Source organism: Cricetulus griseus, assembly GCF_003668045.3.
Source record: "Cricetulus griseus strain 17A/GY chromosome 1 unlocalized genomic scaffold, alternate assembly CriGri-PICRH-1.0 chr1_1, whole genome shotgun sequence".
NCBI lineage: Eukaryota > Metazoa > Chordata > Mammalia > Rodentia > Cricetidae > Cricetulus > Cricetulus griseus.
In genome coordinates this window covers 140,695,853-140,722,915 of record NW_023276807.1, presented here as the reverse complement: position 1 = coordinate 140,722,915, position 27,063 = coordinate 140,695,853, and the positions used below count along the sequence as shown (strand labels likewise).

The following is a 27,063-nucleotide window of genomic DNA, read 5'->3' as shown; positions in this document are numbered from 1 at the left end:
TGGGGTCAGAACCACCCTGACCAGGGTCTAAACCCTCCCCTGAACCACTGCTCTTTCTTCCTGTAGTAGGCCAACCCTGTGGATGCACATGGATTACTCCTCCCTCCCTCCCTCCCTCCTTCCCTCTCTCTCTCTCTCTCTCTCTCTCTCTCTCTCTCTCTCTCTCTCTGTTTTTTTTTTGGGGGGGGGGAGGTGGGGAACAGAGTTTCTCTGTGTAGCCCTGGCTGTCCTAGAACTCTGTAGACCTTGAACGCAGAGATCCACCTGCCTTTGCCTTCTGAGTGCTGGGATTAAAAGTGTGTGCCACCACAGCTCGGCTTTCCCTCTCTCTTCATGTGGCAACCTATATGTATTTCTCTGTTGTTCTGGTTGAAGTTGCTTTATATAGACAGCTTTATATAAACCAAGCAAACAAACAACTATTAGTTCTTCAAAGGAAGGAATTATCCTTTCTGTCTTTTATTCCCATCATGCTTTGTATCAGTATTTCATTCAGTTCCAAGTAACTGATTTGGAGGCTAGTCACTTAGACATATGAGGTTTATTTCACATGAAGTGGAACTTGCTAGACTGTCTGATGTGGTTATAGCAACCCTGTAGGTCATCACCACAGTTTTTCCTGTCTCTGCTGTGCAGCCTTAGAAGTATTCCTGTGCTCCATGCAGCAGAACAAAGAAATGAAAGACAGGAATATGTTTCCATTTTAAAAGGCTTGTTTCTGAAAGCCCCACGGGATCCCTCTGCTTATGGCTCTTGGCCCAGAAACTGGGAATATAGCCACTGCCAGCTATAGAGCAAGCTGGACGATGGTCTTTTATTCAGTTGATAAGGTACCTAACTGAAAACTGAATTTGTTGTTGTAATGATGAAGAAAATATGACAGACAGCTTGATTGGATTGGTAGGCTTTGGGGCATTGGGGAGGCATATCTCTGGGTGTGTCTGTGAGGCCTTTTTCCTGAAGTTTAGCTAAGGAAGTAGGGAGGACCCACCTGGACGTGGGTAGCACAATCCTGCAGACTAAGATCCCAGGTGGAATGAAAGGTAAGGGGACAGCCAGCCCAGTGCCTCCAGTTGACTCTGTTTCTGACTGCCTCCTGCTCATGGGTCTCCCTGCCATACCCTGGATGCCCTGAGCTGGGAGGCAGAGTCGGCCTCACCAGGAGTGGCTTCTTCTCAGCCCTTCCTTGGGTCACAGCAAAGAAAACACAGCAATTGGCTTACTGAGGAGAAGCTGTGTGCTTTTGGATGACAGCACTGATGCAGTAGCCGAGGACTGTCCTGAGGGAGGGGCATTAAAGGTTGAGTGACTGGGAGAAGAAATGGGCAGAAGGGCTCTCTTGGCAGGCTAGCTCACCCCACACTGTTCACTTGAGGGAGAGAGTTGATGGAACCAAAGGCCTGTTTATTTGGGTTTTTACTTAAAATTTTTATTGGATTGTTATAATAATCCATAAGTAAGTATATTAATTTAGATAATGTAGAAAGAAAACAGATACCTGCAACTTCCTGAGCCGAGGATTAACATTTTAGTGTGCTTCACTCCAATCTCATTCCCTGCATGAATAATCTATTAACTTTTAGCAAGCAAAAAGGGACCTGTTTGTATTGATGGTCTGCTTTAGAAAAACAAATAGCACACAACACAAAGTTTCCCTGCCTCTGTACCCGGCACCCACCCTTCAATCACTGCTGGAAATAGATGTTTCTATCACATTTGTTTTACCATATTCAGCAGCTACAAGCTGTCATATTCTCCCTGTCACTTTGTATAATCGCTATCCCATTACACTGGTGCTCCTCACTTGGCATTTTCATTCACACGCCTTAACCCTGCCACCACAGGCCCTCCCTTGTCATCTTCCCAATACTCCTCCCTATAGACATTCCTCACTTATTAAACAGCTCCCTGTTGTTGGGCTCATGAGTGCCTGCGGTGGTTTGGATAGGAACAGCCCCCATAGGAATGAACCAGTGGCTCATAGATTTGAATGCTTGGTCATTAAGGAATATGCTATAGTTCCTAATGACAGGGATTAGGAGGTGTGGCCTTGTTGGTGGAAATGTGTCTCTGGAGGTGGGCTTAGGGGTTTCAAATGTCCACACAAGGACCAGTGTCTCTTTCTCTCTGTCTCTTCCTGCTGCTTGTGGATCTGGATGTAGAACTCTCAGCTGCCATGTCTGGCCCTGTGCTGTCACGCTCCCCCCGTCATGATAATGAACTAAGAAGCTTCTGAACCTGTAAGCCAGCCTCAATTAAATGCCTTTTTATAGTTATTGTCATGGTCTTGGTGCTTCTTTACAACAATCGAACAGTGCTTAAGACAGTGGTTTCTAATCTTTCCTACTTTAAATAATAAATGGCAGTTTCTGAATGCATTGCCATGCATGAACATAGGCAAAAAATAAATTGCTAGGAGTGAATTGCTGTGTCAGATGCAGTTTGAGTTTGATAGGTACTACCAAATTATAGGCTGCATTGATTTAAAAAGTTTCCTCTCCAACCAGCCTGACAGTGTCTAATACCCCATGACCAAGTCAAAAGTATATGTTTTCAGACTTTTCATTTTTTTTCAGTCTGAGTCTTTCAGAATTTATCTTGGTCAGGTGACTCACAAATGCCTGTAACTCACATATCCCTGACCCCTGAATGTACGTACACATAAATAAAATAAATCTTTAAAAGAAAACCTGTCTTGGTATAACTTTAATCTGACTTCCTCTAGTTATAAGCAAGGTTGGCCAGTAGCTTTATCTCTGCCCAGTGCTCACTCAGCGTGATCATTAATCACAGAATTTCTCAGTGTACAGTAGTCCCACTGACCAGATAGTATCAGGAGACTGGGATCTTCCATTGAGCAAACACTAGCCCTCCCAAAATTATGGTGAGACTTGGTGTTGATAGTCTATGCACTGCTTCATTTCTGAGATATATTTTAGGAGCCCTAGAATATGGGAAAAATAGCTTAGCGTTTCTGTAAGAAAAGCAAGAAAAAGCTAGAGACAGGGCAGTACACTGCATATCTGTAACCATGGTTACAGCACCTTGTGTTTGCCCCATGTAAAGAGCTACACAGAGCTCAGGACAGGCTGCCTCTCATCAGTGCTGTTAGAAGCTGGCTTTCCTGGACTGATTGTGGATCAGAAAGTGTGGGGAGGGGAGACACCACTTGTGCCTTTGTGCTGAAGACCCCAGACGCACTGCCAGATGAGTATGGGGCAGCAGGGACAGCAGTGGGATTGGAGGAAGGTGGCTCAGTGTGTGAGAAAAGAAGACTCAGGAAGGACTTTCCAGCAAGAAAGCAGGAAAGAGGTCAGTGAGACAGCCGCCTCCAGGCAGAACTAAATATGGGTCTGCAGGGTATTTAGGTCACAGAAAAGGAAAGTGCTCAGAGCCATCCATCAAAGCAGAGATGCTGCAATCTAGCATCATCCTTGTCCTACAGAGATGCCTATAGTGCTCTGTGACCCTGTTCCACCTCGACCTGAGTCAAATTCCATCTGTCTGTCATCTTAGCTTCTTTGTCTGACATAGCCCTACATGGAGTTGAGTGCTGTGGGGGAAGGAGAGGTTGCTTGGATGTTGACAGCCATTGCAAATAAACAGTCACATTCCAAGCAGAGTCTAAGAATGTTTAGAGACCATCTTCATGTTTATATCAAACAACAAGACTTTCTACTGTACTTCTTACATAAAATTGTCTCTTTAAATCTAGATTGAGCATTTGGTCCTACTATGACTATAGCTCTGTTGAGGGACATTTAGTTAAAGAAGAGACTAGAGAGGTAGGGCAGTATTAGAGAACTGCATGAACACAAGCTGGAATCCCTATGGTATTAAATTAATAAAAAAAAAAGACACAAAAGTTAGAGGGTAGGAAGAGGCAGACAGATCTGAAAGAAGTTAAAAGGTACAGTTGGAGAAAATATGATCAAAATACATTGTATGAAATCTTCAAAAAATTAATAAAAATATTTTTAAAGACTCAAGGTTGTTTTATAACCTTGCACACACAAAACCACAGCCATTGCTCAGTATCAAACTAAACTCCCTTTACTTCCTTTGATGCAGATTAAACTGTCTCCAGACACAGCAAACAAGGGCTCTTGCTCACAGCACAGTGTTCTGTCTTTCCAGGCATCCTATAAACCACTGTTGAAGCAGGTTGTGGAGGAAATATTTAATCCTGAGAAGCCAGATCCTACTGACATTGAACATACATCCTCAGGCCTCACTGATCTCCTTAAAACTGGATTCAGCATGTTCATGAAGGTAAGTAACCATGAAGGGGACGTCCTCAGTGTCACAATGTCCCCTTTGCTAAGCATGGGAATGCTGGCACACAGTGCCAGGGAAACAATGGTCTTCTACAATCATGGCAATCCTCATTGACCATTTGATGGTGTACAGTGTGAGCTTCTTTGGACCTTAGTTCTGTCATCTCTCCTCAGCCACACACACCCCCATGGTATCCTTAAGAGCACCACTGGTCAGCTTTTACCTTCATGATCCATTTGCTACCAACATAAGCACATATACTACCATTCCCTGGGTTTAGTGGTGTCCTTTGCTCTTAGTTCTAGAACTTACTCTGCAGGGTAATGAGCAACTCTGCATGCTCCTATGACTAACATCATCCCAAGACTCATTAGAGATGGTATTTGTTATGGTATTTGTTTGAATCTCTCTGGATCATGTCTGGGGTGGGTCAGAATGACTGAGCAACCCTCAGAGTAGGGATGAAAGAAGGAAAAAGTACACAAATGGGATCTATTTTTAAGCCACTGTAAAGTTTCTAAATTTAAAAGGATCTAAACAAGATTGCAGACTGACCTCCCAGGCTATGCCCGTATTTCAGCAGTAATAAATAACTCCTGGAAATAACAGAATGTTTTGCCAGCTTCAAAGAGTCTTTGAAATCATGAATTAATCTGCATTAAAAAAAATCCAGCCTTTTGGAGTTCAATAAAAGCATATTCCAGGAAAACTGACCCATTGCAAAAACCAGAGAGGACAGGAGCCAGCCATCAGACTGGAAACCAGCAGTAAATTGGCTGGAGTGGCCTTCTATCCTTTGTTTTGCTCTTCCCGAGTACCAGCGGCTTCTGATGCAATGCCTGGCTGCTCATTTTCTTTTTCTTTTTCCTTAATAAAACAACACAGCTCAACTTCTTAAAAGTGTCTAGAGCTCCTGTGCTGAGTCTAAACCCAGAGTTGGGGCACTCTCCGCTCCTCTGTCCTGAGTAGCTCTTCCTGGTGGCCATTTGCTTTAAAAAAAAAAAAAAAAAATTAAGGAAAGAAATAAAAAGGGAGGGAGGAAGGGAGGGAAGAGAAAATTAAAAACAGCAGTTATTTCCGGGATAGACATGGTTTCTAACCCTCTGCACTTAAGTGCTTCCTCTGCAAGTCTGGACATCCAGTGGTGACCATGGACTGTATCCGGATGTTGTGAGTTGATTCTCCAAGTGCATTTTCTGTCAATGTCCCATGAATCAACAACTGTCACACTTGAAAGTTACCCCTGTAAGCTCTGTGAGTGTTTTCTCCCTCTTGTCCTGTGTTCAGCCATTCCACCATCCTATGTGCCATTGCCTAGGGAGTTTGGGAGCCTGGTGCGTCAGCAAGGGAAGTGAGGTATTCTGCCCTGTTGTTGGAGCTGCTGAAGAAAGGCTTCAGCAGCCAGCTGACCTCAGAGAGAAGGCTCCTGGGCGTAGATTAAGGAAGAGAATTTAGTTCTCCCAGCTGCTATAACTTCTTGAAAAAGCCATGTTGAGAAAGAGGCAAAACTAGACAGAAGGACTTCCATTTTATCCCAGTGCCTGTTGAGAAGGAAGGAGGTGGAATACAGATAGACTCACAGGTGGTGTGAACAGTGCCCACCCACAGTTATAATGGCAATCCATGTGGACCAGTGAGCCAGAGTGTGTCTGTCCACCTCCTCTCCATCCTCATGGCAACCTTAGCAGGTAGGTCCTATTCTTATCTCTCTTTTGTCCAGTGAGCAAACTGAGACCCCACATGGGTACGCGGTGAGTGCAAATTTCCCAAAATCTGGGATTTCATATCATTCTCTCCTGTCTCATTGTGTGTGATTTCCAAAGAGCACACAATAAATGGCAACTCCAGGGTGTGTCCTCTAGCCCCCCCCCCAACTCCGGAGCACTTGCCTGTCCAAAGCATTCCCTAGTCCCATAGTGCTGCCAGGCATGTTCTCGGAAGGTAAATATTCCATGTTATTAATTCTAGTTCTCCTTAGGGTTACTCAGCTGTCTTCCCTTTCCTGGGTCAGTACAGCCCATAAAGAAGGTCCCTGCCTGGATTGGTCATGGGGCCACTGGTGTGAGTGAGATCACTCAGGGCTCAGGGGCACCTGCCGTTCCACAGACTGCTTTTCTGGGACTTGGGCCCAGGGCTCATGGGAAGAATGAATCCCAGGCATTACAGATATGTCACCCTACACATTGCATCTTCATTCTGAACCCTCAGGCAGCTACTGCTCCTCTCTCTGGTCCTCTCTGCCCTGTTCTGTGCCTCTGGAATGTGTTCCCTACTTTCTCACTCAGGACTTGCAGTGCTGAGCCAGAAAGAAACAAGGGGTCAGAACTTGATGAAATAAAGCCATCCATGGGAAGTCCTTCCTGTGCATGGCTACTGTAGTACCAATGAGAACATTCGCAAATTGAACTTGAGCTGGAAGGGGAGACACTGGCCTGTCCCTGATGAGGCCTCTCTCTGCACTTAAGGATAATTTCCTGACTTGGGGTGACCAAAGGCAGTCTACCCGAGATGTAGAAAATGGAAGATGAGAATAGATTAGAGACACAACAAGACATGCATGGAGAGACAGGGCCCACAGTCACACCACAGGAAGCATGGTATGAGTCTCATAGTGTGTGGCAGAATGAATGTGGGAAAGGGTGGTCCTAGCCCTATATGCCTCCCCCAGGGCTCTGTGTCTTTTGTACATACTCTGTGGCTGTATTTATAAATTGTTTTATAATTATGTGTCTTGGTTGCCTCCCTCCAGGCTGATATTTCTCAGAGAAGTGTTTTTCTAAATACACAACACAGCCCTTTATATATCAGCAGGTCAAGACAGTCAGAATGACTGTAATAGGGGAATAGACTAGGCCAGAACTCATTATGTCTAGTTGGGTAAAACAGCCCAGCCTAGGCTCACATCTCTACACAAGCATGACTTGAATATTTTTCTCCATTCAGTTCTGACTGTAAAGAGTATGAAAGCCACAGCTAGAGCCCAGAGGACTGAGCTAGGTCTTTATCTTCTGTATCCTCAGCAACTTGGCATTCTGCATACAGTAGGTACTCACTAATGGGGAGGGGTACAGTCAGAGAATATAGATTACAATGCTCATTCAGCACAACTTGATGTCACTGGTTTCTCTTTCCAACTACACAAGTCCCACTGAGTGTATGGAACACCTTCCAAGACTCCCCCTGGAGACCTGAAACCACAGGTATAAGCCCTGTGGACATGCAAATGCGGTGCCTTTTTTCACTAAGCAAATGGTATGTGTTGTGGTCATAATGTGTACAGTTTGCAGGTGTGAGAGTAAACCTAGCACTTTTTTTTTTCCTTTTTCCTTCTTCACACTTCCAGTGGTTGAAGACTTGTTCTTAACATGCATCTTAGCAGCCTCCACAGACAATTATATATTTCCTCATCAAGTCAAGAACTTTCATCTTCCCACTTAAGCACTTTACAGCTTTTCTTTGGCTTATCAGATTTGCCAGCACCCTGCTTTTGGGACATAATTTGCACTTTGGGACCATAATCAGGTAAATCAAGGATTGCTTAAACACAGCGCTTTGATGCTGCAGAGGTCTGTTGATAACCCAGGTATCTTTTCAGTGACTAAAGATGGGGTACATGTGCAGTATGGGTACTCTGGACAAAGGAATGCTTGTATCCCGGCTGGAAAGAGTAGGGCAAGATTTCATCATGCTTCTCAGAACCATTTGCAACTTAAAATTTAAGAGATTTGTTTCTAGAAGTTTCTCTTCAGACTATAAATACCTGAAACTGTGAAACACAAAACTTCAACCTGAAGTTTCATCCAAAATTTGCACAATAAGTGACACTATCAGTCAACTCCAGGGAACCTTATCAGTTGCCCTCATCCTCCTGTCCAACTGCTCTAAGCAAGGTAACCCCAACCAAGCACCCACTTCTCAGAGATGGAAGTCCACCTCCACTCACCTCCATTCCATACCACAGTGCTGAAGAAGTCTGTTTCTCCTGGTGCTCTGCCCCTATGGAGAATAGAATAGAAGCAAAGACTTCTATGATGTAGAATGGAAGAACTCCTCCAACAGGGTGGCGCTTAGGAGAACAGATGCTGGGGAGGTTTAGGGTTTCTTCTCCATGTCACGTATATTCTGAAATTTGATTTGTTGAATAATAGGTGGCTCTCTTAATCTGTAAACCCCCACCACCATCTAGCCCATGCTCTGTAAACTTCCTTCCAGGGTCTGTCTGCAGTGGAGGTGGTAGAGCCCAGAGCCACACACCTGCAGTCAGACTGTGTGAAAACCAGTCAGCCTCTCTGTGCCTCCATTTTCTCATATATAAAATGGGATGACATTTTAGAGCTGTTGTAAGATACGTATTGGCATGCTGGGCACTCAGCACCAGGACTGTGTGTAGTCAGTGCTTCTTATTAGGACTCTGTGGTCCCTGCCAGACTGTAGCTTTTAAGACAGAACTACTTTGGGTATCTTTATACCCTATATATATCCAGTGTTTGGGTGCACACACAGCTAAGGCAGAAAGATTATGAGTTTGAGGCTATCCTGAGCTACTAGCAAGAGCCTCTCTGAGAAAGAGGAGGAAGGAAGAAGTCCAGTATGGTAGTATATGCCTGTAATCCTAGCATTCAGGAGACAGAGGTGGGAGGATTGTGAGTTCAAAGTCAACCTGGTTCACATAGTGAGCTTCGGGCAAGACTGGGCTGCATAGTAAGACCCTGACTCAAAAATTAAAATAGCAAAAGAAAGTAAAAGGAAAAAAGAAGAAAGGATAGAAATCCTGTTTATAAGGTGAAATCAAAGAAGAGACTGCACCAACTGCCTGCAGAAAGCCCTAGCGGTTCCCACTGGTCACAGTTGGGTGACCTTTTGGCATGTCACTGGAGCCATGTTCATGGGCTGTGGTATTCTTTTCCAGACCCTGTCTCTCTCCACTGTGAGCCAGATTCATTGATCTCCATAGTCTTAGTGACATAAACTTAACTCTTGTGAACAAAGTATAGGGAGCCAGCAAAATAAACATGCTTTGGTTACCCTGAACATGGAGGCTAAACCCAGGATGGCTCAGGTCCAGACTGTTCTGGAGACTATCTGCACTATCACCATACTCTGAGAGATAGATGTTGAAGTCAGCCTGGTCACTTCTCAGCCTGAGGAAGGACTTGTGACAAGCCACGAAGGCTGTCCTCCTCCAGAGATGTGCAACCCAGTGAGGGTGCTCTACTGAGCTGGGAGGACCACGTGGGCTGAAGCTGGCATAGAGGCCCAGTTCCCTAATAGCCTCCTGCACTGAGCACCCTGAGGTCCTCTAAGTAAGGCTTGATCCTGACCTAATGAATCAATCAAAACACACTTTCCCCTCTCACTGGAATGGGAATTTAATTCAAAACTAGCATGTCTAATAGGCAGCACTTTGAAAGTGCATTTCTGAAATCTGTGGCTTGGATTTCAGTCTCCTGAGAGTAATATACTTTATATCTACTCCATGTGTTTGAACCTCAGTTTGTTTTGACTAAAGGACATGATCTGTCAAGATGTTTTCTCTGCTGGAATTGGCGTAAAGAGGGCGGGCTTTATCTAATGAAATGGCACGAGGCCCTTTTCCCTCTTTCTGTGTGCTTTAAACATTTTTGTTGCTGTAGTTGTTCCATTTCTTATGTGGCCATGCTTAATTAGAAAAAGATTCATGACAAAGATTCAAGCTCCAGTGCCTGCCTCTGGGCCCTGTGTCTGAGTTGATGTGACAGCCTCATGGCCTGGAAATAGGAAAAAGCCCACATGAAGGAATGGTGCTCACATGAGCCATAAAAGCAGTCAAAATTGTGCTGTCAGATACCAACAAGTCACAGCAACTTAATCAAAGGAAGGCTAATTTACTTTAAGGACCAAAGGATATCCAGAGATCCCCAAAGACAGCAATGCAGAAGGATTAGACCAAGAACTGGGGAGCCAGTCTGGAAGATAAGCAGTACTCCAGACTGACTCACTATGCTCTGCACAATAGGCTAAATGATGCCCAACGTATTGTAGGTGCCCAACTAATATTAGTTGAACACAAGGGTGAGTGTCCAGCCATAGCTTTTGGTTCTCCTTAATAGCCAAGTGTTCACAGAGCTTCATCTGTCTTAGAATAACTGGATTACCAGTAGCCCAGTTCGGCTCAGGACCTCATTCCATGACCAGAAAACCATGTTTGGACAGCAAGGACACACTATAACCTTGTGACTTCCAGCAGCCCACTCTGAGCTAAGGGCAGATGATTGTATTATAGATAGGACAGTCACCCAAAGGATGCCATATGATGGGGGTGGGGGCAAGTGCTGGGCTTCTTGTGAGGGTCCTTCCTGCCCTGACTTCCTTGAGTGATGACTGTGATCAGGGCTTCTAAGCCACATAAACCCTTTCCTACCCAATTTGGTTCTGCTCAGTGTTTTATTGCAGCAACAGACAGCAAACTAGAACAGTACCATTGAATGATGTTTGGGAATATGTAACAAATTCCTATGTGCTCTGTAAGGCTTGCCCTGGTAGCACTGAGAGAGGGGAAACCAGGGTGAGCTTGGAACTAGGTGAGGCAAGAAAGAGAAAAGATGGGGCCCTGAACTTAGGTAGGGGTGAAGGAATGGGGGACCAGGAAGAGTCACTGTGGCCTCCATCAGATGGGTATTGGTTGCATACACCAGTAAGAAGTTGTCCAGGGCCTCTTGTGTGTTCTGGGTACCCAGGTGAATGGGTTGATGCTGTCCTGATTGGGCAGCAGAAATGGAGAAAAGGGTGACTTGCTTTGGGGGCTTGTTAAATTTAGGGGATTGTGAGATACCTCTGTAGCCCAGCAGCCTGGGCCAAAAGTACAAGCCAGGGCCATAGGCCCTGGAGTATAGGTAGGGATAAGGTCACCAGGAAAGTGTCAAGAGAAGAGAAAGGTCCAGGGCAGAGCATGCAGGAACACTGAAGGTAATGGAAAAAGACAACCATAAAAGAAGACCCTGGGCAGAAAGGGAAGGCATGGAGAAGTTTGAGGAAAGAGGAGGCTGTGGCTGCTAAGATACAGCATGGGTTCTCAACTGTGGGATGGCTCTGGCTGCCTGGCAACCTTGCCCAATGCAACAGAGTCCTATGAGGACCAGGTAATTGTCTCTTGTTTCTAAAGGACAACATGCAGTTTTAAGAGATGAGAGTAAAGATGCTTTAGTTTGAAACACTCCTTTATAGATGGCAGTGTGTGGATTACAAGGCAGATTGCCCCCTCCAGCTCCTCAGCAAGGCAGACCCAGAGTACAGACTTAAGCCCAGTGCAATGCTTAGACCCAAGTGATGTCACTGAGTCTCTGGGGCTCTGTCTGCAAATGGGCTCCTTACCTATTCAGAGATTCCAGGCAGGGCCCAGAACAATGCTTGGCCCCCTCTACTGCTTGCCTATCATCCATAACACCTTCCCTCCTTCCTTTCTCCCTCCTCCTTTCTTTTTCCCTCCTCTCCATCTCTTCTTCCTTCTTTCCCCTCCTCCCCCCTCTTCCTTCCTCTCCTCTGGGCTCTCCACCATCTGCACTTGCCAGTTTACTTTTCTCCACTCTCCTCTCTCTACATACTCATTAATATAACAGCTATGTGCATCAGGAACTCTGTGTACTTCTGAGGCTCTGGTACCTTGAGCAGTGCTTCCCATGCCCCATAGTAGTTGTTCAATAAATATTTGTTGAATGGATGATGAGTAAAATAAACAACACCATGTTAGAGAAATGTTTGGTGGCAATGGCAATGCTGTTAATGACTCCTGGTGGCCATTTTCAGAGTTGGCATGGGTCTTTCCAGGGCCTGGTCTCTTTTTAAAGCTTGAGCCTTTCTCACTGCCTCTGTAGGGCACTGATTGCCAATGGAGAATGGGGAACTTGATCATACCCATTCTGAGGCTAAGTGAGTCACAGACGGAGGGAGACTGAGGAAAGCAGCAATATGCAGGGAGGACTCAGCGGCAAGATTCCCAGAATTCCTGAAAAGCCCAACACTGGAAGTAGCAGGAGCCTCCCCTTGACACCACCTTCATGGAAGCCAATCCAGACACCAGAGTGCCTCCAGAACCCACACCTGCAGAGGCCCCACAGTCTGCACTGAAAAGCTTGGGTGTGGTGGGGGCAAAGAAGCCATCTTCCCTTGAGCTGATGTCCTCAAATCCCAGCCCTCGGCAGCTCACCAAGTGACAGAGAACAGAGATTCCACCTGCTTTATTACACCCAGCATGTGCACTGACAGATGATGTGTCAAACTATCATCTTCAGATTGTCACCCACAGACTAACACAGACAGGACACAGTCATGTATGGCTGCTTATGGGGAATGTGAGATTGGGGTGGGAACGGCTCCACTTCCCAGCAGCCTGCTGGCCTGACACGCTCTGAAGAGAAAGTCTGGTATCAACACACAAATCTAAACTGAAACCAAAATAGCAAACACCAACGGGCATTAATTGAACCCATGTATTATGCCTGGACCAACATTCCCTCCACTCCTTAGCCCCAGGGAATTGCTCTTTGTTGTTGCTGTATGTTTCATTTTCTTGCCCCTTTTCATCTTCTACTGTGTCCTTCCAAGATTCTCGGCTTCAGATTCCAAACTCTTATGGAAAGCATATGTCTTGAGGAACATACTGTGCCATGAGTTCCAGAGCTAGTTGTATTTCTGTCCCAGGATTAAGTGAGAAACAACAGTTGCTTGTGGGGCTGAGAGGCTTCTCAGGGTCTGGTTACTCAGAAAGCAATGCAGAGCACAGAGAGTGGTTCTGAAACGTGTCTAAGCAGAGACCATTACAAAAAACTACAACCCCTCAAAATGCAGAGAACAAGTGACCATGCAGTGCCCCACCCCAGCTGATATGTCTACAACACAACTCCTCCTCCTAAGGCTCAGAGAGCACTAGGGAAGACAGGATGAAAAGATTGTAAGAGCCAAAGGAACAAGAAGTCAGAAATGTCAGAGAGGCTACATTCATGAAGTCTCCAGAATGCCTGCCTTGGCAGGATGGCACAGTCATTGTCGGTGTTCTATTGCTGTGAAGAGACACCATTGACCACAGCAAGTCGTATAAAGGAAAATGTTTAATTGAGGCTCACTTACGGTTTCAGAGGTTCAGTCCATTATCATCATGGTAGAACATGGCAGCGTGCAGGCAGACATGATTCTGAAGAAGGAGCTGAGAGTTTTACATCCTGATCCACACGCAGTAGGAGACTGTACCACACTGGGCATAGCTTGAGCAAAAGAGACCTCAAAGCCCACCCCCATGGTGACACACTTCCTCCATCAAGACCATACCTCCTACTAGTGCCTCTTCCTATGGACCAAGCTTTCAAATGGGAGCCACCACAGGCACCATACACATGCTAATGTGGAGGAGGGAAATCTCATGGGATCTAATCCCAGGCGAGGCAAAAAACACAGCAACTAAGAATGCTGGGGGGTGGGGGGGAGAAAGACTCTTCCCAGGGAAGAGTCCTCCATCTCATTATCTAAGCAGGCTATATTTATATGTTTAGGAATACATTAATTTGAGAGACAGAAAAAGGGGTACATGGGATGGATTGGAAGAAGGAAAGGGAAGGAGGAACATTTTAAAAATGTATTTTAAAACTAAAGTCTCAAGTCAGGCAGTGGTGACACACACCTTTAATCCCAGCACTCGGGAGACAAAGGCAAGCAGATCTCTGTGAATTTGAGGCCAGCCTGGTCTACAGAGCAAGTTCTAGAATAGCCAGGGCTGCACAGAGAAACCCTATCTCAAAAATAAAAATTAAATTAAATTAAAATTTAAAAATCTCTAAGAAAACAAGGGAAAATAAAGTAAGAAAAAGGATGTCAGCTTATACATCCTATACATTTACTCACTTTCTTAAAATTCTGCATTATTTGTGTGCTTTTGATACGTGGGAGTGAGGCACATGCTACAACATATATATGGAGGTCTCTGCTTCTACCTTTTGTGGACTCCAGAGATCAAGCCCAGTTTGCTAGGATTGTGTGGCAAGCGCCTTTATCCATAATCCACAAAGCCATCTCACCAGCCCCCTTTACCTCTTTTATCCACATAACACTTACCAAAAGCTCACCATGTAAAACATACTGTGCTCAACACCAAAAATGCCAAGGTCAAGATGCTCAAGAGTCAGAAGAGAAGGCGACTATGGTGGAACTGCAATCTGATTTGCCAAGGTCAAGATGGAAGAGCTTAACAGACAGCAACCAAGGGACAAGAGTAGGAGGAGAGCCAGGGGAAGGAATGCCTTTAAGAAATCATGAAAGGGGGCAGCAAAGGGGAGGTGAGGATCTCCCCACAGAAGAAAATAATGCAGCTTAAGACAGCATGATGCAGGCAACACGTGGGAACCACAATGTCATGACACTGACATAGGACAAAGCCCATTTCTCAGGCAAAACCTGGAAAAAGCCCAGGTATTTAGATGAGCAAAGAAAAAGTGTCATGCAGAGTATTAGAATGGCAATCCAGTGATGGAGGGCGGGGCTTGAGAGGGTTTCAAGTACTGGTTTTCCATTTTTCTGTGTGGATTGCATAGGACTGCTGACTTTGTAAAAATAAACTGAGTAGGACTCCTGGGATAAACCCACCTTGCGGTGTTTGTTTTCAGTAAAATGTCATGCATTCAACAAAATACCCAAATGGTGGGGGGAAAGAAAAACAGAAAAGCATACATTTGGTCATGGTACAAATCATCATAAATGGCTCCAGGAAATGCTGTATTTATGGGAGATGAACTGGAGACATAAAACAGACAGTCTTACATTCTGGGGTTGGGAGATTGCATTGATCCTGAAGAGACTGAGGTGTGCAGGGACTGAGCATCTGTTGGAACTGGGTGGCCCCTGGCACCACACTTCCTCATCCTCCATGTCCACTGTGTTTGTCTTCTAAGGGCTTTTGAGAATTAACAAGGACAACACACACAGGTGTGTTATGCAGCACTTGCTATAGTTGGTACTAAATAGTGGTATTTCAGAATGCTTACGAAGCCAGGGCTAGAGGGGTGGCTTGGTGGTTAAGAGCACATACTGCTCTTGTAGAAGACTAGAGTTTGATTCCCAGCATCCATGTTGGGTAAAAACCATAACTCCAGGAGATCCATTGCCTCTGGCCTCCGTAGAAACTTGATCTCATGTACACAGACACACACATACACATAATTTTTAAAATAATAAAAAGTCTTTTAAAAAATACAAAAGATTATAAGGTAAGAGTAAGAAGAATAAATGGGGAATGACAATACCAGAGATAGGAGACAAAGTAGAATGATGTTACAGTGATCCACAGTAGTGCAAAAATGGGGGTGTCAAGGAGATGTCAGCTACATCCAAGGGCACAATAGACACAACTTGATCTAGATTAGTGGTTTTCAACCTGTGGGTCATGACCCCTTTGGGGGACCACATATTGGCTATTCTGCATGCCAAATATTTACATTACAATTCATAACAGTAACAAAATTACAGTTATGAAGTAGCAAGATCATTTTATGGTTGGGGTCACAACATGAGGAACTGTATTAAAGGGTGGCAGCATTAGGAAGGTTGAGAACCACTGATCTTGAGAATGAAAGAGGCGATGGAGGTTAACAGGACTCTGGTGTGTGACCCAGGCAATTGTATTCTCAGTAACTCAATAGAACAGAATTAAAGGAACATGGAGCCCATTGAATCAGGGGACCTGGGGTAATCCAGGAGGTGATATCCAGAGAACTCAGTGTGGGAAATATGTGCAGATGAGAAGTTCCTTTAGGGACAATGGATTGAGTGAGAAGAGCAAGGGATCATGGGCAGAACCTCAGAGCTATCCGTATTTAAAGCAGCAGACCAAGAGCAAGAACTGATGAAGACCTCTGAGAGTAAGTGACAAAAGTGAAGGAACAACCAACAGAATGTCATCACAGTAATCAACTGTGATGTTATTAACTGGCAGTTGCCATAAAACATCCTGTTAGATAAATATCAAAAAGTGTCCATGACTCCTAACACTATCTATAATAGCCATTAGTGGCTTATGCAAGTGACCCCAGCAATTTCAGGAGATCTTGGGCTAGCAGCGAGGTTTCTAAAAGCATGTGTGGATTAAAGGAGAACAATGAAGAAACACAGTGGAGATCAGTGGAAGGTTCAGAGGCTAAGCTGGAGGCCAGGGAGGCACGCAGGCCTCCTGAGCTTTGTAACTTACACCAGTATTCACCAGTACTTACCTTGGAGACCCTTTAGTGTTTCCTCCTTCCTTCTTCCTTTCCTTCTCCTCTCCCTTTTTCTGTCACTTATTCTCTCCTTTCACCTCTTCCTTCCTTCTAGGCTTCCTCATGGCCCACCAGCCTAGCCTGCTGCTTTTTGGACCCTTATAATCCAAGACCCTTAGATGGTTTGTGCATCTGTGGTTGGAAACAGTCACTCTGTTATTGCCCTATCTTGCTGAAGAAGCCCATGGCTTCACCTCACCCATGTCTTCAATGGCCATTCAGACAGCTGACAGCACCTTCCTTGGCAGTGCCATGTGTGCTTGTTTAGTCCTGGCTGGGTCTTGGCCTGCTGCATATGGCTGCTTACTGCTCATCTGTAGAGCTTGGCCCATGTCATTTGTCCTGATCACTTCCCCAGAAAACAGTTGCCTGACACACACTGCCTTCAGGAACCCTGTCTTAGTCTCTTAATGTCTTCATCACTTACTCAGTTTGTGGGTCGTTTTGCATTTCCCAAGAGTGTTTGCCATTCTAGTATATAACAATACTTTGTCTTATGGGTAAAGTTGCAAAAACCAGGAAGAAAGAGTCTCTAGTAGTTAATGTGGCATTCATACAGAGCGGGTCCTCTGCTATGGCTGCCTTGATGAAGTATCTGGCTCGAAATCATGCCAGACTGTGATGCTCATGAAGGTGACCTATACACCTATCTATATATTTGTCTATATCTCTGTGAACACCCATCCTGTCTCCTGAACTGACTCGGTTCATCCCTCAGACAGTGACAGAACACCAATTCTGTGCTTTAAAACGGTAAGTGAAACAGTCAACAGAGATCTAGGCAGGCATGCCTGCCCTGGTAGAGTCTACCTTAGTAGAGGAGATACAATAAAGAAATGCATAAAGGCCATAATGGCAACTGTGGCAACACTGTGGGACAAAGAAGGACAAGTGTGCACCTGAACACAGATAAGTAACAAGGTATCCTTCAGTCCTTCTCTTATTTAATGGTGCCAGCACCCTTAACTCTCCTTTCCATAAAGTCTTTATACAGGGTGTACTAAGGTGCCATGTTGTACATTTTCCTAGCCAGTGGGGTCATGAAGCATTAGCACATCTAGCTGCTAATAAACCACTGTCGCTCCAAGGTTCCTCTGTGCCACCCACAGGAGGAAAGCAGTAGCTATTGCTGCTGTCTGATGTGATGTTGTTCTGTTTTGCAGGTGAGCCGGCCCCATCCCAGTGACCATCCCCTCTTGATCCTCTTTGTTGTGGGTGGCATCACAGTCTCTGAAGCCAAAATGGTCAAAGACCTTGTGGCATCTCTGAAGACAGGAACCCAGGTACTGAGTCATGGGTGACACCAGCAGGAGTCCAGGGGCAGCAATGGGAGGGGTGGCAAGGGCCTCATTGTTCCTCTTCTGGCTTACTCTCTTCTCCACCCACTTCTTCTTCCTACATCCTATGACCCATCATGTTCTCCTTCCCCAGAGTCATCCTCCTGGCCAGACCAACCCCACTCACACCTCCCCGAGAAGGTTTGTTTTTTCTCTTTTGGTTAAAGACCTACCACTTTGGCAAAGTCCATCATAACCAGCTAAATTCTCACACCACGCAAAGGGATCCCTGTTGTTTACTGAATAAATGGTGCCAATCAGGAAATAAAGAAAGTGTGGGTCCAGAAGCAGGGCAAGGCTGTAACCCTCAAAACCCTGTAACCTCCAGTCCCCAGCATCCTCCAGCCCACAGCATCCCATGTCCTCCAGCTAGCCCCACATGCTGAACATTCTACAACCTCCCAAACAGAGCTTCCAGCTGAGGTAACACTGAGGGACTCCAGAGACCCCATCCCATCTGTGGTAGTTACAGGAAAAGAGTGTTTCTAAGTGCTTCAAGACTCCATCGAGACACCAGCTAATACTAAAGACTGTCCCACAGCACATAAAACAGCTTTGTGGGGATGGTAGCATTCTAGCCCAGGCTGGCCTACCTGGGTGGTGATGTGGCTCCCTCCTGATTCCACGCGCTCGAGGTATCCACACAGCCAATGTTCTCTCCTTCTGTGACATCCTGCAGTTGCTCCAGACACCTCCTGAGTCTGTGCTGGCATTCCAGCCCACGCTATGCAGCAAAGTTCTTGACTGTTGACTGACTACTCCATATTTGCCAGCATAGTCTCTGCCACTGCTCCTTGAAGACAGAGGCTGGCCAAGGCTTGAGTGTGTGACAGCTCAGTAAGCCTGGGTTTTGGTGGGTATCTTGAATTTGTTAGAAACAGTCTGTGGTGGTGAGTGCCGGAGCCTACTGGTGAAATCAAGAAGACCCAATATCTCTTTATATTCCTACTCACAACTAGGAGAGGGAAGCTGGGTATTTAGGGAACAGCTCAGGTCTGGGAATGGCCAGTCATTGTCTGTGACCCTTTCTGCTATTATCACCTATTATCATCAGAGCTGGGGAAATTTCTGGAAAACGAATTGTTCTAGCTCCCTCTTGTTCCCTATGCCAGCAGAGGTCTACTGAGACTTTTTTTTTTTTTTCCAAATAGGCAAGCACCTTCTTGCTGTCCCTAACATGGGAACCACATCCTAATTCCTTAGAATAACTGTGCATTGGGACAGCCTACCAGACACTGTAATTCATTCTCTAAAAGGATGGAGTACAGATGCTTTCAAAGTCCAGGGACAGTATGCTGGCAAAGGCCAGAATCAGCAGTGGCTTTGCCAGTCTGGCCCTGTACCCACTGTCTGCAGATAGAGAGAGCATCTCAGAGTGTTGCAGGCTTAAGGAACAGGCTTGACCACTTCTTGTCCTTTGTGTAAAAACTCCCTGAGGCGTCATCAGGCCTAAGAGGATTCTCATAGCAGAGGGAAAAGCCTGGATGACTACTCACCCATTGCCTTTTGTCCCTAAGCTTGTGAAAGTAGGGAGTGTCACTATAGTGACATTCTCTGGGGCCTACAGCCCTCCCCTTCACCTGGCGGGTGGCTACCCTAGCCTACAGCTAATAGAAAGCTCAGTTTCCCAATTTTAGAAGCACTCTGGAAATCAGGCCTTGCTATGAGCTGTATCTACAATGGTATGTGCATCAGTTCCGTTCTCAACTTATGCTCACACTGCTGTTGGGAATATGTGAACCCCGCTGAAGGAGCAGATTCCATAGAAGCAATGTACCAGGAGGCTGTCAAAGGCACAGCTGACCTGACTGTGTGTGACTAGTGCCCATCTCCACAATGAAAGAAAGTCTTCACCATCTCAATCCAGGGACAGTTGATGAGAGAAAATATTCAAGTCTTTCCTTGGCTTGACTAAGGAGAGAAACTCTCCCAACCCACCCTAAACAGGTACAAGACCAAGTCAGGAGTCTCCTGAGGTTCCTTCCTCAAGTGCTTGTGCCAGGTGCCAGCCTTGTCCCCTCACTCTGCTATGCGGCATGGGGCCCTGTGGCCAGATGCTCTAGCCAGCTGAGCTCTGGGGCTACTGAATGGTGGCCACGAGGCCCACAGAAGCCTTTGATTATAAGAAGACAGTAACAGTGAGGTATCCTCACAGAAAACAGCCAGGTCAGGTAAAGAAAGAGAGGCCAAGCATGGGAGCTAGACAGCTCTCAACTGCTTTCCCCAATAGGTGTGGACGCCATGCCTCCACGAACTACCATACATCTGAAGCACAGTGTTGATGAGAATCAAACATTTAAAAACAAAACCTAAATCTAGAAATCTGGCTATACACAATTCTGCATACATGTCTGGGGTTCAGGATCACCTAGGTACTGGCCTGCTCCAAATCATTGTAAAATTGACAGGGAACTGCAACAAGGCTGACATTAACAAGATCTGTGACATTAACAAAAACACCCACACAAGAAGGGATGAAACCCAAGGATGATCTGGACTGTCATGGTACAGGCTCTACAGGAGAGCTGACCCCCAGCCCTGATGTCTTGACCAGGTAGACAGCAGCCCCAGTGGATCACAGGGCTTCTGAAAAGGATAGTTGTCACCCTGGATTAACCACTGAACATGTTATGTTCCGGCACCAGTGAGTGGATGTATACCCATGTGTACAGTATAGCACAGGTACAAGCAGGGTTAGATCACACCTCCAATGTCTGTGTGTACAAAAACCATAGCTGCTGATGGATGGATGAAGGGCCATGTGGGCACCTGCTCTGTGTGCTCATTTTGGGGGAGGAAATCAGGTTTAGAAGAAAGAGAATGAAAAAATTGATGTCTGCTCTTTTGATTCTTGGTATTAGAAACCAGAGGGCTCTGAAACCCAAATCCTCGATTTTACTGCCACGTCTGCATTCAGCAGAAACAGAACAGACGGTGTTGACACCTGCAAATCACAGTGTGGCTGGTGAAGAGGAATGTCAGCCAGCAGGCCTCCCAGGGCTAGGCCTTCCCAGCTGAGTGCAGAACGTGCCAAGCAGAGGGCTGCTGGAAGGGCTTGGCGCCTTGACTTTGGGGACACTAAGGTCATCCGTGCTGTCTCATTGTTGGCTGGCATGTGAGCAAGTCCCATCTTTGGACAGACCATGTTAGACCCTCCACCATTAGCCATATTTGCTAATGTCAGATCACAATTGCCTGTGGCTCTGCTGTGACTTGGGCTCTTCATAGACCATTGCTTTGTCTCTGCTAAATGCCATTTCTCTGTTAGACTGTGAGACCCATGGACAGTCAGCAGTGACTCTCTCTGAGTGGGTGGTTTTTGTAGGAGGTGTTCTGCTCAGTGACAGTGCACAATGCAGGTGGGGTGTCCCAGGCTGTACCTTGTGTCCTGGTGAAGAAGCTCTTACTTCTTCACCGGACATGGCAAGTGACAGATGAAGATGGGGCAGCCAGGAGCTGGGAAGTCAGGGTAAAACGCTGTTCAAATTTGAATGATGCCAGGCCTGAGCTGAGAGAGGGAAAAGCAACAATAACCAAAAGAAGAATTAAGAGGACAGAAGGAGAGCTGAAGAGAAAAGGAAAGGAAGCTGCAGCTCGGGAGAAAGAGACCAGAAATGCAGAGAACAAGGACCCTTTGTGAGCAAGGAGCGAGGTTGTCCCTGAAGTTTGTCTGTTGCCCAGGTCTGCTGTGAAAAGCCAGCTCTCTGGAAGGTATTCTCCAACGTCAAATCAACCTCCATACTGGCTGTATTTAAAGCATTTACATTTCATCTGATAGGCTAGTTTCAAGCCCTTCTCTCTCTTTTTTTCCTGCCATTTGTAGCCAAGTTTTTAGAATGACCATTTTAACCAAATAATGCAGACACAGTCTTGTGTGAATTAACTTGGAAAAAAAACAGCAAATGCTCTTGTCAAAAATGCCAAGGATATAAAAATGCTGATTATGGGCTAGAAAAATGTCCCAGCAGTTAAGAGCACTTGTTGTTGTAGAGGACACCAATTCAATTCCCAGAACTCACATGGCAGCTCACAACCATCTGTAACTCCAAGAGCAGCAGGTGTACACCTCTCTCTCTCTCTCTCTCTCTCTCTCTCTCTCTCTCTCTCTCTCTCTCCACACACACACACACACACACACACACACACACACACACACACACAAATGCAAAACACTCATACACAGAAACGAAAAAAAAATGTTTTAGATGCTTAAGGATGGTATCCTGGTAAGTTGTAACCCTGGAGGTGTAACTCGGTTGTAAACAGCAGCCTCAGATGGTAGGTTTCACTGAACTGATACAGAGTAAATATAGGCAGTCATTTGACCAGTCTCATCTGAGGCCTTCCTAAATGAAACGCTTCCCACTGTCCAGGGCTGAATCCCTTGCCTCCTTCACTGTGCACCTATTCTGCCATGCAGTTCTTTTGCTCAGTTATTTATGAACTCACTATTGTAAGCCCTGCTCTGCACCAGGCACTGTGCTAAAGAAACAATGGGAAATGACAATAAGACAAAAAGCCACAGGGCACACTCAGGCTGGAGGCAGAGACATCTTAGCAGATAGAAAAGCCACAGAAAGAGTCAGAGATTGTGCCCAGATAAAGGAACAACTCCAAAGAGCCAGTTGTGAAGCTGCAGATACTTGAGGGTAGCTGACACATGGGACTGACCATAAAGAGCTATGGAGGAAAGAGATGATGAGAATCCAGCGGGAAGCAGACTCTGAGGCCTAGGGGCAGGGCTTACCAAACAGCGGTGAGAAGAGAGTGCGGGTTTGAATCCTATGAGTAACAGATTTACACCAACACCAAAAGAGTACACTCTGGCAGCTCACCTCTCCTTCATAACTTAAGGGCTGCAGTGAGCTGCAAGGAGGGAAGGCAGGAGAGGGAGCAAATGACAGCAGCCACCACCAGAAACCCCTCTGGAGCCTGCATTGTGCTAAATGTTCTGCAGGGTTCATTGGGACAGACGGTGTTAGCCATGCCCTAAAGGTGAGGGAAATGGGACTTGGTGTGATTAAGTAACTGCTCCTTGGGTAAGCAGCCTTAGCTGGGGTCCACTCAAACTGGACACACCTGAGCCTGTGCTCTCCATCACAGAGCAGCGCTCGAAGTCCTTGGACTCAGCCCTGCTTTCTCCCTTCCTCTCAGGCCCCCTAACCTACTTCACGAACTGCTTCTGTTTCCTGTTGCTTGTCTCCACCTGATGCAGAGCAGGCACCAGATGCCCTGCTTGTTTGGATGAGAGGGGTCTGATCTTTGTGTTCGCACTCAGAGAAAACCAATCCAGACTCTGTCAGCCATGGCTGTGAGCCCAGCACAGGCCTGAGCAGGACAGGTAATTTAGGCTCCATTTGCTGCTCTCAGTGTGGACATCAACTGAATTTGTAGCCACCCCCACCCACCCCACCCCACCCCCACCCACCCACCCCTACCCCCACCCCCAAGTTCTTCAAACCTGACAACAAGACTTGATCATCTTTGGAGACCCACTCCATCCTCACTCCTGCCCTTAACCTCAGCTGGAAAGGATTCCACCAGCTTTAGACTGGGTTGAGGACTATGGAGGCTGGCAGTATGGCAGGGACTGGCAAGTCATGGGAATGGAGTTTATTAACAGCTACTGGTCTCTTCTGCTTCACGGGGGTCTGCATCCAGAGGCTGTGTGTGTGTGTGTGTGTGTGTGTGTGTGTGTGTGTGTGTGTGTGTGTGTGTGTGTGTGTGTAGGCATGTAAAAGCCATAGGACAAACTCATCTGTCATCCCTCAGCACCTGTCTACCTTGTTTTTTGAGACAAGTTCTCTCAACTAAACTGGAGCTCACCAAGTAGGTCCCCTGGCCAGGGAACCCCAAGAACCTGTCTGCCTCTGCTTTCCCAGTCCCAGGATTACAGACTACACCACCACACCCAGCTTCCTCATGTAGATTCTGGGGTTGGCACACCAGTCCTCATGCTTGTACAGCATATTCTTTGCCCACTGAACTGTCTCCTCAGCCCTACGTATACATTTTTAAGTGGTTTGCAAATCCCGTAAGGCTCCCCTAAAACTATATGAACCTGTATGTGTTTTTCTAGAAAATTATGTGCTTTTAAATGATTCTGAAGGAGACCTGCAAACCCATCACTAAATCAAAGTAGTTGAGCACTTCCTGGGCTTAGTAGAGGAACTTACATAACCCTGGTGACAGTGCTGCAAGCTCTTCTTTTCTTTCTAGGACTGTTGAGGAGAGAGAGGCTCCAAGTAAAGTGAGTATCCATAGGGAATCCAGCCAACCAGCGCAGAGCTGAGATCTCCCTAGCCTCCATTGGCAGCTTTGGCCTGGAAGCCTTTTGCCACATGCCTGCTTGGTTTGGTGCAGCACACATGCTGGGACCCTCATGCTCAGGTGGCAAGGGCATGCTGAAATTCACCCCTGTCCTCACAACCTCTTTGCATAGATCTCAAGGAGAATGAAGTTCGGGTTTCAGTGCTTTTTTTTTTTTTTTTTTTTTTTTTTCCTGCCAAAAATAGGGGTTGGTTGGCATTAGCCACTTATTTCTTGAGATAGCTGTCTTCCAAGAACAAGTGTTTTGAAGGCCATTCTCCAGGAAAAGACAGGGAACTCTTCAACAAGGTCATTAAAAAGTTATTTTCAAGAAGAAAAACACAATTTTAAATGTTTCTTTTCTACTCCCTTCCTTGACCATGACCCTGCCCTGCTCTGCCTTGAGTTGGAATTCGGCCTCTGTTTTGCACCAATGATTTCATTACACCTGGGATAACTTTGTGGGCAGTCGAGAGGACAGGGAGGTGTCCTCCCTGCACCTGTCCAATGTTGCATGGCTGGGTGCAGCCCAGTCCTGAGACACCGTGCTGGCCTGTGGGACTCCTTCTGGATCACCTCCCTGATTTCCCATAGGCAGTTGCTTATGGAGGGGTGCTAGTACCTGCTTAGGCAGACCCTCACCTGGCCCTTATAAAGCATACCATGCCCCCAGGCAAGTTCAGGAGCAAGCTGTCTTGGTGTTCTAGAGAGAGCATCAGCCAGGTGGGTCCAAAGGGCCACAAAGCATGAGCCACGCTTGGCACCCAGGTTACAGATGAGGGACCCTGTGCCATGTCTGCTTTCTTCATGCCAGTCACCCTGTTCCTCCTTCCAAAACCTTTCTTAGCCCCTAACTGACTTCCCTGACTGTGCTGTGCTTGTCCTTCCTGTCATAGGTGATGGTGCTGTCCACAAGACTCCTGAAGCCACTTAACATTCCTGAGCTGCTCTTTGCCACTGACCGGCTACACCCAGACCTTGGCTTCTGACATCTAAGAGAAGATAGGACCTGTATGAACTGGAAATACCAATACCCATCTGTCACCATTCCAGATATGCCTCCAAATCCAGTGTCTGCATTACTAATTATAGGTATGACTTAATTCGACCAGAGCAGTCTTCATAACCATGCAGAAGGCAGTGTTTGGACTGCCCCCGTTCTTCAAAAGTGAAATAAAGACTTGCGTGTTCATTCTTTTTCTAAAGGTGTCAAGCTGTCTTTAGCTGACTTCACCTACAGGCCCTCATTTAACCTCTCCCCTATTGTAATCTTCCTGGAGCTGCCTGCAAGTCCCTTAGCTCTGGGTAGAAACCTGCCGGCAAGTAGTAGTAGAGATAAGCATTATGGTTTGGAGTTAGTCAAGGGAAGTTAAATGTGCTTAATTTCCTGCTTAAGGAAATGAGTCTTTGTGATTATTAAGTGACAGAGGGATGCCACAGACAGAGCCTGGGATTGTGTTTCTCTCCAACTCCAAGACATTTCTGAAAGACAAGGAAAGGGGGGACAGCCTGACCAGCACTAGCCTGGTGGCCTCCATGAGTGGTAAATCACCTCAGGAGTAACAAAGGGCTGCTTTGTTCCAGCTGGTTCAAGGAGCAGGGCAGCCCTCCACTTGGAACAGCAGTGGGAGGGACAGCGAGGGAGACCAGAGGGCTGTCCCTGATGAAGATGGTTTACTCCTGTCCAGAGGAAGCCCCAAGCAGAAGACATTCCCTCCCAGGGAGTGTAGGCTGGAACCCCAACCCCCAATCTGAAATCTGTGATTTCAGATTCCTACTGAAATAGAAAGCCTTCATCTGAGACCTTACATTTTTTTTTCTGGTCATAACAGAAAAACCCAGACGCATCTAGTGAAATTATATGAGCACTCTAGGGAAAAGGAAAGAAAGAACTGCTTGGAACCCAGACATCACTTATAGGTACATGGCCAGTGGGAGTTCCTGGCAGGAGTAATGGATGTCTGAAATGAGACAAAGCTGAATACAGTTTCTAGTGTGGATTAAGCAGGAAGACAAAATAAAATATAAACCAAGGCATGGCTGTACATCTTACTTCTCTGTTAAATGCTGTCGTTTTAGGGAAGTAGAGAAAAAAAGAACTGTGAATTTAGAATCATTTTGAGATCAATGAAGCTGATTTTCATGAAATAATATGTTCATTTTCACTCCCAAGTGTGCTTTCTATCTTCTCCATTTCTTTAATGGTGCCGAACTATAAGGCAACTCTTTTTTAAATCCCATTAAGGTAAAAGACTTACATTGAATGAGAAAAAATGGCATTAACCTCAAAGAAATATGTATGGAGAGTAAGTACTTTGTAAAATAAAGGAGTTTAAAGTAACCTACCATGTGACTCAAAACTGTTCATTCATCCATTCATTCTCAAATGTTGAATGGGAACCTGCAGAGAACATTTCAGATACTCTGAAGTTCTGAACCAGGCTCATCACAAATCACACACCACCCTGACTCCATGGCACTCACAGATGAGCAAATATCGCCCTAACTCCACGGATGACCAGTTGATGCTGTGCCTTATGCCTGGGTTCCCTGTGGGTTTCTTCTCAAGGTTAAGTTATACATCATATGTCTACATGCAAAGGGAAACTGGAAATACCAAACCAAACTGCTAACCAATAGTTATGTCTGGAAGACACATCAAGGGGAAGGCTACCAAAGGGGGAATCACACCCCATTACTTCTGTACTGTTTCAGTGTTTTACATCAAATGTGTATTTGTGTGTTACTTATGTGAGTTTAATAGTTTATCTTGGCAAATTGTTTCTTACCTAGTAAAGAATGTTCAGAAACTTCTACCTCTATAATAGGATAACATTGCCAGTTATGTTAGCATTCTAGAATGCTCT

At 45.9% G+C, this 27,063-nt stretch overlaps 1 protein-coding gene across 4 annotated transcripts in view; it reads left to right on the top strand.

Moving 5' to 3' along the window:
* Scfd2 (sec1 family domain containing 2) overlaps window positions 1-26,542 on the top strand; it is a 346,541-nt gene extending 319,999 nt beyond the window's left edge. For 2 of the 4 annotated variants that reach the window (XM_035452402.1, XM_027390893.2), the window contains 3 exons: window positions 4,138-4,272; window positions 17,714-17,833; window positions 25,093-26,542. In XM_035452402.1, the coding sequence (XP_035308293.1) occupies window positions 4,138-4,272; window positions 17,714-17,833; window positions 25,093-25,185 (348 nt within the window). In that variant the 3' untranslated portion in view covers window positions 25,186-26,542. Of the gene's footprint in view, window positions 1-4,137; window positions 4,273-17,713; window positions 17,834-24,106; window positions 24,138-25,092 lie in introns of all 4 variants that reach the window. The other 2 variants (XM_027390894.2, XM_027390895.2) reach the window with 2 other exon arrangements.
* Window positions 26,543-27,063: the final 521 nt, after the last annotated feature.